Consider the following 14,930-nt stretch of genomic DNA (forward strand, 5'->3'; position numbering starts at 1 on the left):
AGCCAGGACAGGGGTTACAACTAAGGAAGAAGTTGGAGGTAGTGACCAGGAAAGGGGACAAAGGGGATTTCTGCGGTGCTAGTAAATGTTCTATTTTTTTTTTTTTTTATCTGAGTGGCAGTTACATGAATGTGACTACCTTGTGAAAACTGATCAAGCTAAACACTTATGACATTTGCATTTTCCTTTACGCTTGTTATATTTCAATAGAAATTTATTTTTAAAGGATGCTACAGAGGTACGCTTTTCAGCATGGCAAGACACCATAATATATGGCTAAATTTTAAAAGTAAGTTGCTTTTCCACAAGAATGCCAAGACAGGGTAAGGGAGGAAAGTAATTTTTTCAACAAATGGTGCTGGGAAAATTGGACAGCCACATGCATGAGAATGAATTTGGTCCCCCACCTCATCTATACAAAAATTAATTCAAAGTGGATCAAAGACCTAAATGTAAGAGCTAAAATAAAAAACTCTTGAAAGTAAGTATAGGTGTGGATCTTTATGACCTGTTATGTCTCAGGACAACCACAGCAGTGCCTCCCTGATGCATTCTGTCTGTAGCCCCAATTTTAAAATCCCACAGTAGGGATCCCTGGGTGGCGCAGCGGTTTGGCGCCTGCCTTCGGCCCAGGGCGCGATCCTGGAGACCCGGGATCGAATCCCACGTCAGGCTCCCGGTGCATGGAGCCTGCTTCTCCCTCTGCCTGTGTCTCTGCCTCTCTCTCTCTCTCTCTCTCTGTGACTATCATAAATAAATAAAAAAAAAATAAAAAAAAAATTTAAAATCCCACAGTATTGGGGTGTCTAGCTGGCTCAGTCAGAGGAGCATGTGACTCTTGATCTCCTGGTGGTGAGTTCTAGCCCCATGTTGAGTGTAGAGATTACATAAGTAAGTAAATAAACAAACAAACTTTAAAATCCCACAGTATTAACCTTCAAGGATTTTTTAAAATAATTTTTATGATAATATTAGGTTCAAGTGCACAATATAATGATTCAGTGTTTGTATATATATTGTGAAATGATCACTGCGATAAATCTAGTCATGAAAAATGGCCAAAGATTTGTTTTTCTTGTGATGAGAACTTTTAAGATATACTCTTTTAACAACTTTCCAATATATAATACAGTATTATTAACAGAAGTCACCATGCTATGCTTTATATCTTCATGATATATTTCTTTTATAACTGGTAGTTAGTACCTTTTGACCCCCTTCACTCATTTCACCCACCCAACTTCTGGTTCTGGTGACCACCAGTTCATTCTCTGTATCTATGAGCTTTTTTTTCTCGATAATTCCACATATAAGAGAGATAGTGCAGTGTTTGGCTGAGCTATTCCATGTTGTATGTGAAGGATCCACTCATGTTGCTGCAAATGGCAAGATTTCATTCTTCTTTGTGACTGAATAATATTGTACTGTATGTAGATACCACATTTTCTTTATTCATCCATCCATGGATACTTAGGTTGTTTCCATGTCTTGGCTGTCGTAAATAATGCTGCAGGGAACATGGAGACACAGATCTTTTTTCAAGCTAGTGTTTTATTTTTTATTTTTATTTTTTAAGATTTTATTTATTTATTCATGAGAGACAGAGAGAGAGGCAGAGACACAGGCAGAGAGAAAAGCAGGCTCCCTGCAAGGAGCCCAATCCCGGGACTCCAGGATCATGCCCTGGGCTGAAGGCAGGCGCTAAACCATTGAGCCACTCAGGGATCCCCTCAAGTTAGTGTTTTAATTGTCTTCAGATAAATACCCAGAAATGGAATTGCTGGATCGTATGGTAGCAGAACCTTTGAGAGTTGTTTGGGTTTTCTTTTTTAAGATTTTTATTTATTTATTTATTCATTCATTCATTCATTCATTCATTCATTTATAGACCACACCTACAAATGGGGGGAAGGGCAGAAGGAGAGGGAGAGAATCTCAAGCAGATTCTGCACTGAGCGCAGAGCTGGACTCGAGGCTCAATCTCAGCATCCTGAGATTACAACCTGAGCCAAAACCAAGAGGTAGATACTCGACTGAGCCACCCAGGTGCCCCAGGACCTTTGAGTATTTTTTAAGGGTTTATGTGTGTACACTCAGCTGTGGAAAAACAAGATTGACATGACCAGATTTGGCATCATCTATGAACAAACACCTCATAGGTTTTCTTTGCCACACTTGTGGCGACACCCCCGTGAGTGATCACTTCTTGACTTTATCCAAGGGGGTAGGTTGGTGTTGGATTCTCAAGCTTGTCAGACACCCAGTGCAGTGGTGAGCAGTACTTGCCACTCTTCAAAAGATACTTGCCCCGGTGGTGCTAGGAGGATGCTGAATTTCATCTCATGGTGCAATTAGGAAAACCACGTTCAGAGAGGGGTGGTGGCCTGCTGAGGTCACACGGTGAGTCATGGGTCGAATCACCCCTTCTCTGCACACAGCCACTCACTCGTGCATTGCACAATTGCCGGGCGCCCTCTGTGTGGCAGGTACTACGGTAGGCACTGGGGCCAGAATGCTGACACAGGCGAGTCCTCGTCACCATGGCACTTGAGACTGGCAATAAACAAGTAAACAAAGAAGCCAAAACAATGGTAGGTCTTAACAGAGGGGTCAGGGGCTGCACCAAGGAGGCACGCTGAGCTGCAGGATGAGAAAGAGCCAGCTGTGGCAAGTACCAGGAGAGGGGTGTTGCTGGCTGGAGGAACTGCAAGGACAGGCCAGGACAGGGCAGGCTGAGGTAGAGAGACAGTCCGGGCTGGCTGGCGTGTGGCAATGCTGGGAGTGGCACAGACAGAGGTCAGGAAGCGAGCAAGTGGCAGGTCAGGAGGCCTCCAGAGGGAGTCCGGAGGATATCACTGAAAAGTCCAAGCCCTTTGAATTCTGGAAGAGACACCCAGACCCTGAGATGCCAGCATTTCCCTGTGGGGCCCCTCCTTACATTCTGGCACAGCCCAGTCTGTGCCCCCCCACTCATGTCAGCGGGGCCCCGCTCGCCCTTGCCTGTTCTCCTCTACCATACACAGTTCTGCACTGGGCAGAGGAGCTGACACCTGGCAAGTGGCCAGCCACGGTCACTCTGGTCCAGCTAGGTCCTTCCCACGCCAGCCAGACACCCCAACATGTTCGGGGGTTTCCAAAGAACACCTCCTGCCCCCAGAAGAGGAAGCAGTAGCTTCCACACACCCCTCCCCCCATTCGCTGGCTGCTGGGTGAGAGGCTTGAAGACTCCAGGCCGGGGGAGATGGGAGAAGGACTTTCATTCTCACTCAACACAGACCCAGCGTCCCGCAGCCATGCCAGGCCATCTGCGGGGAGGGGCAGAGCAGGGGTGAGTGAGGTAGGGCCCCTGCTCTCCAGCTCACGGGCCAGCAGACCAGAGGGACACTGCTCAGACTACTCCCCTGGCACACCCCAGACCCTGACATACGTGGATGCCCTTTTAACAGTGATGGTACTACCGAGCCATGCAATTGGATGGCCATTTCAACAAACAAGGCCGGGGGGTAACCATGGAGGGAAAAATACTGAGCCTCCTACCTCACACCATACATGAAAATCTACTCTAAGGCATCAGAGAACCCCAAATGAGAAAGGCAAACTGGAAAGGCGTTGAGAACACCAGGAATTCCCAGCACTCGTGTGGTGCTAGGGACCAGCACTGTTCTAAGTGCTTTGCATGTAGTGACTCAGCTTAAGCCTCTCGGTGGCTTGCAAAGTTGTTGCAGAAGCAACGAGAAAGAACAATGGAAGAGAAGTCTCCGTGGTTTTAAGGTAGGACATGGGCTGTGAAAGCCAAGACTGATACAGTTGAATTCTTTAAAGTTGGCAACTTCTATTCATGCAAAGACCCTATTTAGAGAGTACAACGCGAGCCACACAGGTTGGGAAAGAATACTGGAAACCACATTGACCCAAATGAAAGTATGAAAAACACCTACAAACCAGGAAGAAAAGCAGCCAAACAACAAGCAATGGGGAGCACACGGGTGGCTCAGTCAGTTAAGCATCCGACTCTTGAGTTCAGCTCAGATCACGATCTCAGGGTCGTGAGATCGAGTCCCACATCAGGCTCTGTGCTCAACATGGAATCTGCTTGAGATTCCCCCTCCCTCTCCCTCTGTCCCTCCTCTACTAAATTAATTAATTAAATCTTTTTTTAAAAAAATAAGCAATGGACTTGAACAGAGGATATAAGGACAGAAAATAAGACTATGGAAAGATGCTCTACATCATTTCTTATTAGGGAAATGCAACTTAAAATCATGATGAGACACCACTTACACACCCACTGGAATTGCTACAATAATTAAAAAAAAAATACTGACCTCATCAAGTGTAGGTGGGGACGTAGAGTGCCTAGAACACCCAGGCGCTGCGGTGGGTGGAAGCAGGAAGAGACACGGTCACTGGGAGAAACATTTTTTATAATCCAGCACACTTGAAAGCTCTTCAGCTCATCATACTCTAAAACCTAGGGATTTCACCTTCCATGAACATGTGCACTTGGATAAATGTGTAAGAATGTTCCCAGCAGCCTCGATCACAATGGCTCTAGCTAGAAACAACCCGAATGTGTATTCACAGACCCCCACATACACCCCAAAAAAGGAGAAATAATGATGTATTCAAATAATGTAGCAACACAACAACGAAAACGAAAATCTCCAGCTACACACACACACACACAAATTGAGGAATCTTATACACAGAAATGTTGAATGAAGGAAACAAGACACCAAAGCATACAAACACTATGCATGGCTCAATTTACCTAACATTCCAAAATCATTAAAATTAAGTTCTGTTGTTTCAGTGGGAAAGGTGTCCTGTTCATAGGTCATAAATTTACAAAGGAAAGCAAAGAAGTGACCCCCATCAGAATTAGGAGTGTGACTGTCTCTAATGGGGAAGAAGGGGTCATAGATCAGAAGAAAAACATGATGGCCTTCTTGGGGGCTGGCAAGGCTCTATTTTTTTTTTTTTTTTTTTTTGTCCCAGTCTCCTGCCCTCACGCCATACACACCTAGTGGCTGTGAACCACATCACAGACCTCTGGGCTGACTTCCCTGGTACTTTCTTTTTCTTTTCCTTTTTTTTTTTTTAAGATTTATTTATTCACGAAAAACACCAAGAAAGAGGCAGAGACACAGGCAGAGGGAGAAGCAAGCTTCCAGCAGGGAACCTGATTTGGGACTCGATCCCAGGACCCCAGGATCACGATCTGAGCCAAAGGCAGACACTCAACCATTGAGCCACCCTGGCGTCCCTCCCTGGTACTTTCTGTTGGGAGTGTTGAATGCAGCTTTGCCCAGAGAAAGGCACCAAATGGAATTGTGAGTTTACCCCATTTCTCTTCCACATCACATGCTGGCTCTGCATCCCACCAGCCCTGTTTTCCAAAGCTCAGTCTCCCCATCCGTTCATGGGGCATGAGGGCCCCCATCAGGCCTAGCTCATAGGGTAGAATATTGAATGTTAAAGAGGAGTGGGAGACGCTGTTTGAATGCCAGAGATTATCTGGGACTCTGAGGGACAGCCAAGCTAGCTGCAAGGCTGTGTGAAGCCCAACGGGATCCCTCAGAACCGGATCCCTCGGGGCTGGCCCTGCCTTGCCCCATCCTGCCCTGTCCCTGCCCCGTGGGGCCCGCCTGTCTGTGGGGCTCAGTATACTATCTGTCACCAGCCAATGGGCTGGGGCCACCAGGAGCAGGTCACACAGCCTATTTCCTGTTTTCAAACGGGGAACTTAGAAGCGGCAGCCTTGCTGGAGCCTAGAAGAGAGGGGAGAGCTGAAGGCAGCTATGTGATACTCCTCTCGGATCCCTGGACCCACACAGGACCACAGGCCTCAGGTCAGTGTTTGATCCTAACCTCTGTGGGGCCCCGGCCCTTTGAGGCCTGAGCACCCTCCTCCTGTGGCCCTCCCTAGTACCTGTTGGGGGCAGGGCAGGACAGAGAAGGGTCCGTACAGCCTTGATGTGTGGAGCTCTCCTTAGCTCATTGGGATAGAGCAGAAAACAGCTCCCTGACCCTCCATCACCTCAGTTCTTTTGGGATATTTCTACAACTCCTCTTGAGGATGGGGAATGAATCACAGCACCTGCGTTTCTCAAAAAGTGGTGCCAGGGAACCCCTGTGTCAGCATAGCCTGGGGGAACCTGTGCAAAATGTGGAATCCAGGGCCCATCCCCAGACCGGCCAGAGGGGAGTCTATGATGTCAAGAGCCAGGAAACCTGCTTGTTACAAGCTCCTGGCACCCCAACCCGCCTGGGAGATTCCCAAATGTGTGCCCACCCACAGTGTCCAGGATCTTCTGTCTCACTCTGATGGAAAGTCCTGTGGAGCCCTTCCAGGAAGGGAGCATGGGCTCTGAAGGCAGCTCAGTGTTGCTATCAGAAGCCGGCCTGGCCATGGCAGGCAGGTCTCGGAGGGAGGAGTGGTGCTCAGGGCCCGAGAGGGAAGGAGCAGAATGTCTGTACACAGCTGGACCGAGAGGGGGCTGGGAAGCCGCTCTGTCTCCTGGGCCATGCACGGGACCCCCGCCTCAGAGCACCAACATGTATAGGATTTTCTTATAAAATCTAGAAACCTTTGCTATACAGGGTATGGAGAGGGGAGAGAAGTAACCTTAGAACCTCATGTCTGGTTGTTCCAAAGAGCTTTTGTTTTGTTTTTGTTTTTTTAAGATTTTATTTATTCATGAGGGGGGGGGGCAGAGACACAGGCAGAGGGAGAAGCAGGCTCCATGCAGGGAGCCCAATGTGGGACTCGATCCCTTGTCTCCAGGATCACACCCTGGGCTGAAGGTGGTGCTAAATTGCTGAGCCACCCGGGCTGCCCCCAAAGAGCTTTTGGAGTGACAGACTGTTTTTCCCATTTCAGAGATGAGGAGACTGAGGCCTAGAGATGCCCAAGACTCCACGCATGCACCAATGCTTACCATTCTTCTTTTCACACACATCCCCCCCCCCCCCTCCACCCATGGTGACTCCCAGCCAACCCTGGAAGAGAAAACATAAGGGAACTGGCTTTGGTTGCTGAATTTGATTTTTATCCAAAGCCCTGGGTTCATACTCAGCATTGCTAGAGCTTTGCTGTTGCACCCAGCCAAGACCATGATTCCTGGGCTCTCACTGGGTCTCTGGGTAAACTGTGCCCTGCTACTGACCTGGCACTAGTGTGGCCTGATCAGGATAGCAGAGCTGGAAGGGCTGGGACAATTGAGGCTCGCCATCACCCATTCTACAGATGAGCTAACTGAGGCAGGTACATGGGAGTGCCCACAGGAAACACTGGGCTTCCACAAACCCTGGCCACCCAGCACACATTAGGGAAGAGAGCATGTAGACCGCTCACCACCTTTCCTGGGCACCTACCAGTATATAGAGAAACCGTCCCCCATCATCCATAGTCTTGTTGCCATGACTGGGCTTATGGCCTTACTTCTCAGGTAGGGACCCTGCGGCCTGGAGATACTAAATAACTTGCAGACAGACTCACCACTGGTCAGGATGGAAGGCCTGACTCTTTAAGGGGAGAAGCAGCAAATGAGGTGTGTAGGCTCTAGCAGACTCAAGTGTGTGCAGCCCGGGGCCATGCCCCTACTTCACTGGTCGCTTCAGTTTCCCATCTGTGTAAAGTAAGGTTGGACGGAGGAGAGACATGCACTGGGCAACTGCACAGAGCCACCTAGAGAATGGCCCTGGGTTCCTTTCACCTGAGCTCCCAGATGACCTCAGCTCTCCCCAGGCCAGGCCTGTCCAGGAGGCCCTCAGCCCAGGGACAGGGCTGGGGCTCTTACAGCAGCAGTAGTCCTGCCCCTCTAGGCCACAGTCAGCAGAAGGATTCAGACAAGGGTGGGAATGCAGCAGACTGAGGCGACCAGGGTTCAAGTCCCAGCTCTGCCCCATGTGCCCCATGCGGTGTCCTCAGATCTTGTGAAAAAAGAGGGTTAAGGTCACATGCACCCTTCTAATCTTGAATTTCTGTCCCAAAGCAGTGCCCCAGCTCTTCACTCCACCTGAGCTAGTATTTCCATCGTCCTGTTGTGTGTGTGTGTGTCTGTGTGTGTATGTATGTTTAAAATTTTATTTGAGAGTGAGCGAGAGAGGAGCAAGGGGCAGAGGGAGAAGCAGACTCCCCACTAAGCAGGGAACCCCATGTGGGCCTCGATCCCAGGATTTCAGGATCACGACCTGAGCTGAATGGCAGGTGAACCAACCGCCTGAGCCACCCAGGCGCTCCCAGCATCCCGGTTTCCAATTTGTCTCAGACGTGTTAAATTCTATTCCAACTCACACCCTCATGAGGAGTCATTGCCTTTTCCAATATTTCTCAAAGTACTGTCCTGTGTCAGGCATGAATAGCAGGGGCTACTGTACCACGCCTGGGACGTGCGGAGTGCTGAGCTGCTGCTACTTTGCGTGGTCTCCCCGACTTAACCCTCATGCCAGCCCTGTGAAGGCAGGTTCCGTTCTTGTACCCACCTTAATAGAAAACTGAGGCACACTCAAGTGCAAGCACCAGGTCATCCCGTTCATGGATCTGGGTCACAGACAGAGCTCCTGCATAAACTGCCCCAGCACTCCTGCTGGCTGCCCTCCCCCTGGCCCCGAGGACGGTTCCCTCTGCGTCCTGCCCACCAACTCCTAGCCGTCGGATCGTGGGTGGCTCCAAGTCTCCGTCGCTTTATCATAAGATGGAGATAACAGTCCTTCTGCACACAGAGTCAGTTAAGTGAGAGAGTGGGTGTTGAGTGCTGAGCGCACGAGCTGACACATCACAGACATTCGGCTCTGCTTGTGGGACACGCTCATCAGCAGTGTCACCTGGGGCCAACTAAACCTCAGTTTCCTCTTCTGTGATTAGGAGTCACGACAGATTTTTGTGGGTGTGAAATAAGTGGATATGAAGAACCTGGGTGCAATATGAAGTGTGTGCAACAAGTCGTCAGTAAGGGTGTGCTTAGAGAGGGAGAGGGAAATGGGAAGGATACATCCTGGTACCCTTGCTATGGGCACTGAGATTTTATCTACACCTGAACATAAAATGGAGTGTTGGGATGCTCTTCAGGACAAGCTGGCAGCTTTCTCCCGAGTAATCCCTAAAGCCACTACCTTTGCTTGAAATCACCACATTTAAGATTCAGAAAACTTGATGATAGCATCGTAACAAGAAGAGAAGGCCTTGGGCTAATCAGTCCAGTATAGGGGCAGACCCAGGCCTCGTGTGTGGCAGCTGGGTGGACTGCTAAGTGTAGCAGTGGAGGGCTTGGTAGTAGGGACTATGATATAGACCCTAGCACCCCAGGGCCCCCCAGGAACCCCAACGTGACTGGGAACTCACTGTTGTCTCTTGTCCCCCTGGCAGCCTTGGAGCATGGCAAGTCCTGAGCACCCCGGGAGCCCTGAACGGACAGGACCCATAGCCAAGTGCACTGTGGGGGCCACGCAGGAAGCATCAGCCGCTGGCCAAGACTTCCCGTGTCCAGGATCTGAAGGGCACTTAGGTGGGCTTGAGGCTCGGGGCTTGGTCAGAGATAGAGGTTTGAAGATGTTTGAAATACAAATGTGGGCATTTTGAGAGGTGCCACAGGTGAGGGAGCAGCTTTCTTAACGACACGAGAATTCGGTGCCAATTATTTTTCTGGGAGATGGTCCCAGGCATCATAGCAGGGGAGTGGTAAATCGAGGAAAAGAAGGGGAGGAGGCCAGGACAAGGTGTTGATTACTGCTGTGGGGTGACTGGACTCAGTCCCCACAGGGGTCCTTTGCAAGACGTGTGAAACATATCTCGGGGTGTCCCATCCAAGAGGCAAGGAGGCCAGACTACTACTACCCACCAGTCCCATCCTTCATCCTCCAAGGGAAGCTCCAGAACAGGCTGCTCTGGCTGGAGAAGGCCCTCGGAGTGAGAGTTATGGAAGGAAGCCAGTGGGACATTTCAGAGCAGTGAGTGCCAAGCAGCACGGCCCAGCGCTGACGGTGGCCACAGTAGCGTCATCTCCTGGAGCAGATTGATGTACTCATTCATGCAGCCCTTCAGTAGGTCCTGCTCTGTCCTTGGCCCTGGGGAAACGGAAACAAATCCAATGCTGCTGCCCTTCGGTGTGGTGGGGAAACAGCTCTGTGAGAAATGATTAGAGATGTCACAAAACCGGTAGGTGGGAGGCCCTGACTCTGAAGTGAGGGGTTAAAGTGACATAGGGCTGTGTTTTGAAGGACACAGTGGAGAAGGGCCCCTGGGCCCATTTCCCTGAAAATAAAATGCACAATGATCTGTGCATTTCGCTGGGGAAGGATTCTAATCTTTCCCAAGATGATCAGAGCGGCACATGGCCAAGTGAGGTCTAAGGAACACAGTTTTCCAGGTCAGCAAATAGGAAGGTTGCATTAAAGGCAGAAAGAGTAGCAGGTGCAAGCAAGAGCACGGGGTGGCGAGAAGGTGAGGAGAGTAGGGAGGATCCCACTGGGAGTTGGGAGTTGGGGGTGGGGTGGGGGGGTGGGGTGGGACTGGAGCCCATCATCCTCACTAGCTCCCTCCACTGGTCGCTGATGTGTGCTCAGGAGCCCGGCGGCCACACTGGCCACACCGTGTCAGTGCCATAGGGAGCAGAGCGTACAGAAAGCAACAAGCCTCCATCCTCGGGTGCTGGGTGTCGGGAGCGTGGGTCTCACCAGGGGCCAATCTGCAGGCTGGAAGTGGATGGTGCAACACAAATGTACCGCATCTCGCAATGGAGAATCCAGCGGGGGGGAGAGGATGGGCTCTCAGGTTGTGCTGCAGCCAGGTGGGCGCAGGAGTCTGGGCGGGCGGGGGCGGGGTGGGGGAGGGGGTAGGATGGCTTTTCCAGATTTGGACACCCCCATCCCAGACAGACCCAGCCGTCTCCCCAGACCCTTGTCCCCAAAATGCACTGACCTGGTGCAAGTGCCTAAAGGGTGCTGTCCTCTGCAGACGCCCACAGCAGCCCCAGCCCCAACTCCAGCATGACCACCGGGGAGCTGCAGGAGTATTGGCGAAAGGAGAAGCGCTGCTGGAGGCGCGTCAAGCTGCTCTTCGAGGTCGCGTCCGCCCGCATCGAGGAGAGAAAAGTCTCCAAGTTTGTGGTAAGATCAGGCGGGGATGGTGTGCCTTGCACCACCTCCCTCCCAACTCTGGGTGAGTCGGTGGAGCCTTAGCCTTCCCCACTGTGATATGGGCCCAACGCCCTTGGACCCACAGAGTTCTAACAGAGGCTTCAAAAAGCAAGATTTTGCACTGGGTATTGTGTGAAGTACTGGCAATCAGAGATGTGTGAGTCACGGTCCCTAATCCTGAGAAGGAACTAACCCAGATGAATTCCATGTCATCCAGAACTAGCCATCTATGTGTCCCTTCAACACGATAGTTGATACCACCAATCACTGATATTATTAATAATTACATATTATCTAACATAATGATAGATAATAATCATTAGCCTATTTTTCTTTAAATCAGATCACCTTTTAAAAACATGAAATAAGTATCTTTTGAGAGGAAACCGGTATCTCATAGCATAAAGAGAAGGTCATCGTTAGAGTAAATGCGAGGAAAGCTAAGTGCTGTCATTAGATTCCAGCTGGTTAGGCCACGGCTGGTGGCAAGCGCTGGGCTTAGGGGCTACTCTCTTTGTTGAAACAGAATTTCCACCTGTGCTGGGGCAAGGCATTCACATCCAAGTAGGAGCCACGCTCAACCCTTCTCTGTGCGTTGCTCCCTCAACTGGGACTGAAATAACAACAGCTGACACTGGGTGCTGACTGCGTGTTGAACAGAGCCCCCCTCATTATAGTGCATTAACTATAATGGCATCCTCACCCCGAGGAGTGAGGTACTGTTATTATCTCTATTTCATGGATGCAAAAACCGAGGCCCATAGTGGCTAACGTACCTAAGACCACACAGCTAGACTGCGGCAGGACTGGAATTATAACCCAAAGAGCCTGTGCCCTTAACCAGTATTCTCTAACTGGAAGAGATCTGAAAAAGCAATCATTTTCTTACCACGGGACATCACCGCCAACATACCACCTAAAACCACCCCTCAAGTGTCGCACACTCGGGAAATGCAGATCTAACCTAAGCTCCCCGGTACAGGAACCCGAGGTCCAGTTTTGATGATGGAAAGCCGGGAGCACCCCCAGACCCCCGGCACCACCTATTCCTGTGGTCTTGGTCCCCCGAGACGCCTCCATGCTGCCCTGTTTGTTATTCTCGGGCGGCCTCTTGTCACCAGCTGCAGTTATAGCTCAGCAGCAGCTGGTGGCAATTTAAAACAGAATCGCAAGTAACGATAACCTGTTTTCCGATCTGCTTTAAATGATCATCATCATTAGTTTTATTTGCCGGGGCTCACTCTGTCAGTTACAACCTTCTATTAGGATGTAGTCAAATTCTCTCTCTCTCTCTCTCTCTCTCTCTGCACCGCAGATGTACCAAATCGTCGTCATCCAGACAGGGAGTTTTGACAGCAACAAAGCTGTGCTGGAACGGCGCTATTCAGACTTTGAGATGCTCCAGAAAAACCTCCTCAAGACGTTCCGGGAAGAGATGGAAGACATCGTCTTCCCCAAGAAGCACCTGATGGGCAACTTCACGGCGGAGATGATCTCCGAGCGCAAGCTGGCCTTCAAGGAGTACCTGAGCCTGCTCTACGCCATCCGCTGTGTCCGGCGCTCCCGCGAGTTCATCGACTTCCTGACGCGGCCCGAGCTCCGGGAGGCCTTCGGCTGCCTGCGCGGGGGCCAGTACGGCCGCGCCCTGGACATCCTGGTGCGCGTCGTGCCCCTGCAGGAGAAGCTGACGGCCCACTGCCCCGTGATGGTGGTCCCGGCCCTCTGTGCCATGCTGGTGTGCCACCGCGACCTTGAGCGGCCAGCCGAGGCCTTGGCGGCGGGGGAGAGGGCGCTGCAGTGCCTGCAGGCCCGGGAGGGCCACCGCTACTACGCGCCCCTGCTGGAGGCCATGATCCGCCTGGCCTATGGGCTGGGCAAGGACTTCGTGTCGCTGCAGGAGAAGCTGCAGGAGTGCCAGCTCCGCAAGCCCAGCCCCTGGGGCTTCACCCTGAAGGAACTCACCGTGCGGGAATATCTGTACTGAGCCCCTTGGGAAGGCAGGCTGGAGATTGGGGCTCACCATGGCTCAGCGGGCTGTTTGGGGGTTCATGTTTGGTGGGAGGAGCCGCTTGGGGCTCTAACTTGCTGAGTGACCTTGGCCCAGCCCCTCCCCTGGTCCTCCATGTCCCCATCTGTGTTGAACAGAAGTGCCCCTCCCCGGGGGGGTTGGGGGACTTGGAAGCCTCTGCTTGTGTCCTGTGTCCCTTTGATACCAAGCTCACTTCACCGCAAAACCACAAACCCAGCTGGCAAAATGCTGGAGAGTAAGCTCCAGCTTTCTGATGCTTTTGTGGGTAGCTGGAGGGAAGGTTTACACTGCACGCCATGGACAAAGTTTAACCCCCTTCCTACAGATGGCTCTCTCCAGCTGTCCTGTCTTTCCTCTCTGTTCCTCCTTCCTTGACATTGCCTGCAAAGATCCCCATCATTATCCTAACTATTCCAGCTCTTCCTCTTAGCCTGTGGACCTGGCTCAGCAAAGCAGAAGCTCACCCACTGCTCCTCAAAGCCAGCTTCATCCCTGGGATGGGAGGTATGTCACCCTTGAAAGGGTAGAAAGATGCTGGGCCAGAACAGCATCCTGTCATAAGAGTCTGTGAAACAAGGCATTTTGAGGAAAGGAAGTTGCCAACAATTCTCTGGCTAGGATGCCATAACTCATTGTCCAGGTGTGTTTTCAATTATAAGGCACTGGCCCTTGAAGGGGCTCCTTGAGTTATGTAGACAGAGCCTCGGAGGGAGGTGGGAGATGATACCCAGTGGAGCCTCTGGACAGAACAGAGACTGAATGTTTAATGCCTCCCCATTTGAGGGGCAATGTTCTTGGAACCTCTCTGATGGGTTGGGTTGCCCTTGACTGAAGTCCACTGTCAGGAAAGGACACCAGGAGCCTGGACCTATAACCTAGGTTCAACACTGGAGCTAATGGTACAGACTGGTTTGGGGCAATATGTGTTTGACTCCAGAAGTCCCTAAAGACCTAAACCATCTGGCTGAGCTTATGAGTGAAATAAAGAGCCTGTAACTTGACATCTTAGCAATGGAGCACCAGTTTGGTCTGTACAGGGATCCAGCTCAGCAAGGAGATTGCTGTAGCAGTGACTGGGCAGTCACCAAACTGCACCAGAATGAGTTCAATAGCGACACTGTGTGGCAGCAGCTGTGTGGCAATCAGGCTTGACCCTGGAGGCGAGAAACAGCCTGACACTTGCGACAGAGAAAGCCTGGGATCTCTCAATTTGCTCAGGGAGGAGGACACTTTGAATGGGAAATGCTGGACCTCTGGGCATAGAGAAAATTAAAGTGTTCGGTGGAAATATAAAAGGCTGTGACTCTATTTCTGATGGTGAAGAAACCTTGCTGATTTTGTAAGTCATTTCATCAAATGGAAAAACACCATCAACTATCAGGTGCCCCAAATATGCCCTCAGAAGGGGAAAAAATGCCCATCACAGGAAGTTTCCTAGGGATTTCCAGTCAGAAGCTGGGAGAGAAAAGAGGCAGCTCCCAATGTAAGGGTCAATGTGGAAGAAACCAGAAACAGAGAAAGGGACAATCAGGAAATGGAGGAAATCAGATTTGGTGCAAGGCAGGGGGTGGGACTTTCCTCCTAGGATTTGAACTATAAGGCTTGGCATCTGAACACACACAGTGTGGCCCAAAGTACTTCAAGCAGAGAGGTCATGGTATAGTGGTCTCCAGTACAGGTGTTCCTTGTACCTGGCACCTCAAAAACAGGTTCTCTCTGAGGGAAGTCAACATGGATTCAGGCCAACTGAGGGAGAAAGTCA

The 14,930-nt window shown here is 50.8% G+C and overlaps 1 protein-coding gene across 1 annotated transcript; it reads left to right on the top strand.

Annotated features, from left to right (window-relative positions):
- Positions 1-5,707: 5,707 nt before the first annotated feature.
- Positions 5,708-14,463, top strand: SNX20 (sorting nexin 20). Its single transcript, XM_072827098.1, has 4 exons — positions 5,708-5,852; positions 9,371-9,509; positions 10,958-11,109; positions 12,455-14,463. Exons 2-4 carry the CDS (start codon positions 9,380-9,382, stop codon positions 13,121-13,123), a joined length of 951 nt encoding a protein of 316 aa, XP_072683199.1. The 5' UTR covers positions 5,708-5,852; positions 9,371-9,379; the 3' UTR covers positions 13,124-14,463.
- Positions 14,464-14,930: the final 467 nt, after the last annotated feature.

This window comes from Canis lupus, chromosome 5, assembly GCF_048164855.1.
Source record: "Canis lupus baileyi chromosome 5, mCanLup2.hap1, whole genome shotgun sequence".
NCBI classification, from domain to species: Eukaryota; Metazoa; Chordata; class Mammalia; order Carnivora; family Canidae; genus Canis; species Canis lupus.

Excerpts from the sequence above, each read along its gene's own strand:
- SNX20 (XM_072827098.1), top strand. The coding sequence starts at position 9,380 with ATGGCAAGTCCTGAGCACCCCGGGAGCCCTGAACGGACAGGACCCATA. Across the intron at positions 9,510-10,957 it reads AGGATCTGAAGGGCACTTAG|ACGCCCACAGCAGCCCCAGC; the intron begins GTGGGCTTGAGG and ends TGTCCTCTGCAG. Across the intron at positions 11,110-12,454 it reads GAAAAGTCTCCAAGTTTGTG|ATGTACCAAATCGTCGTCAT; the intron begins GTAAGATCAGGC and ends TCTGCACCGCAG.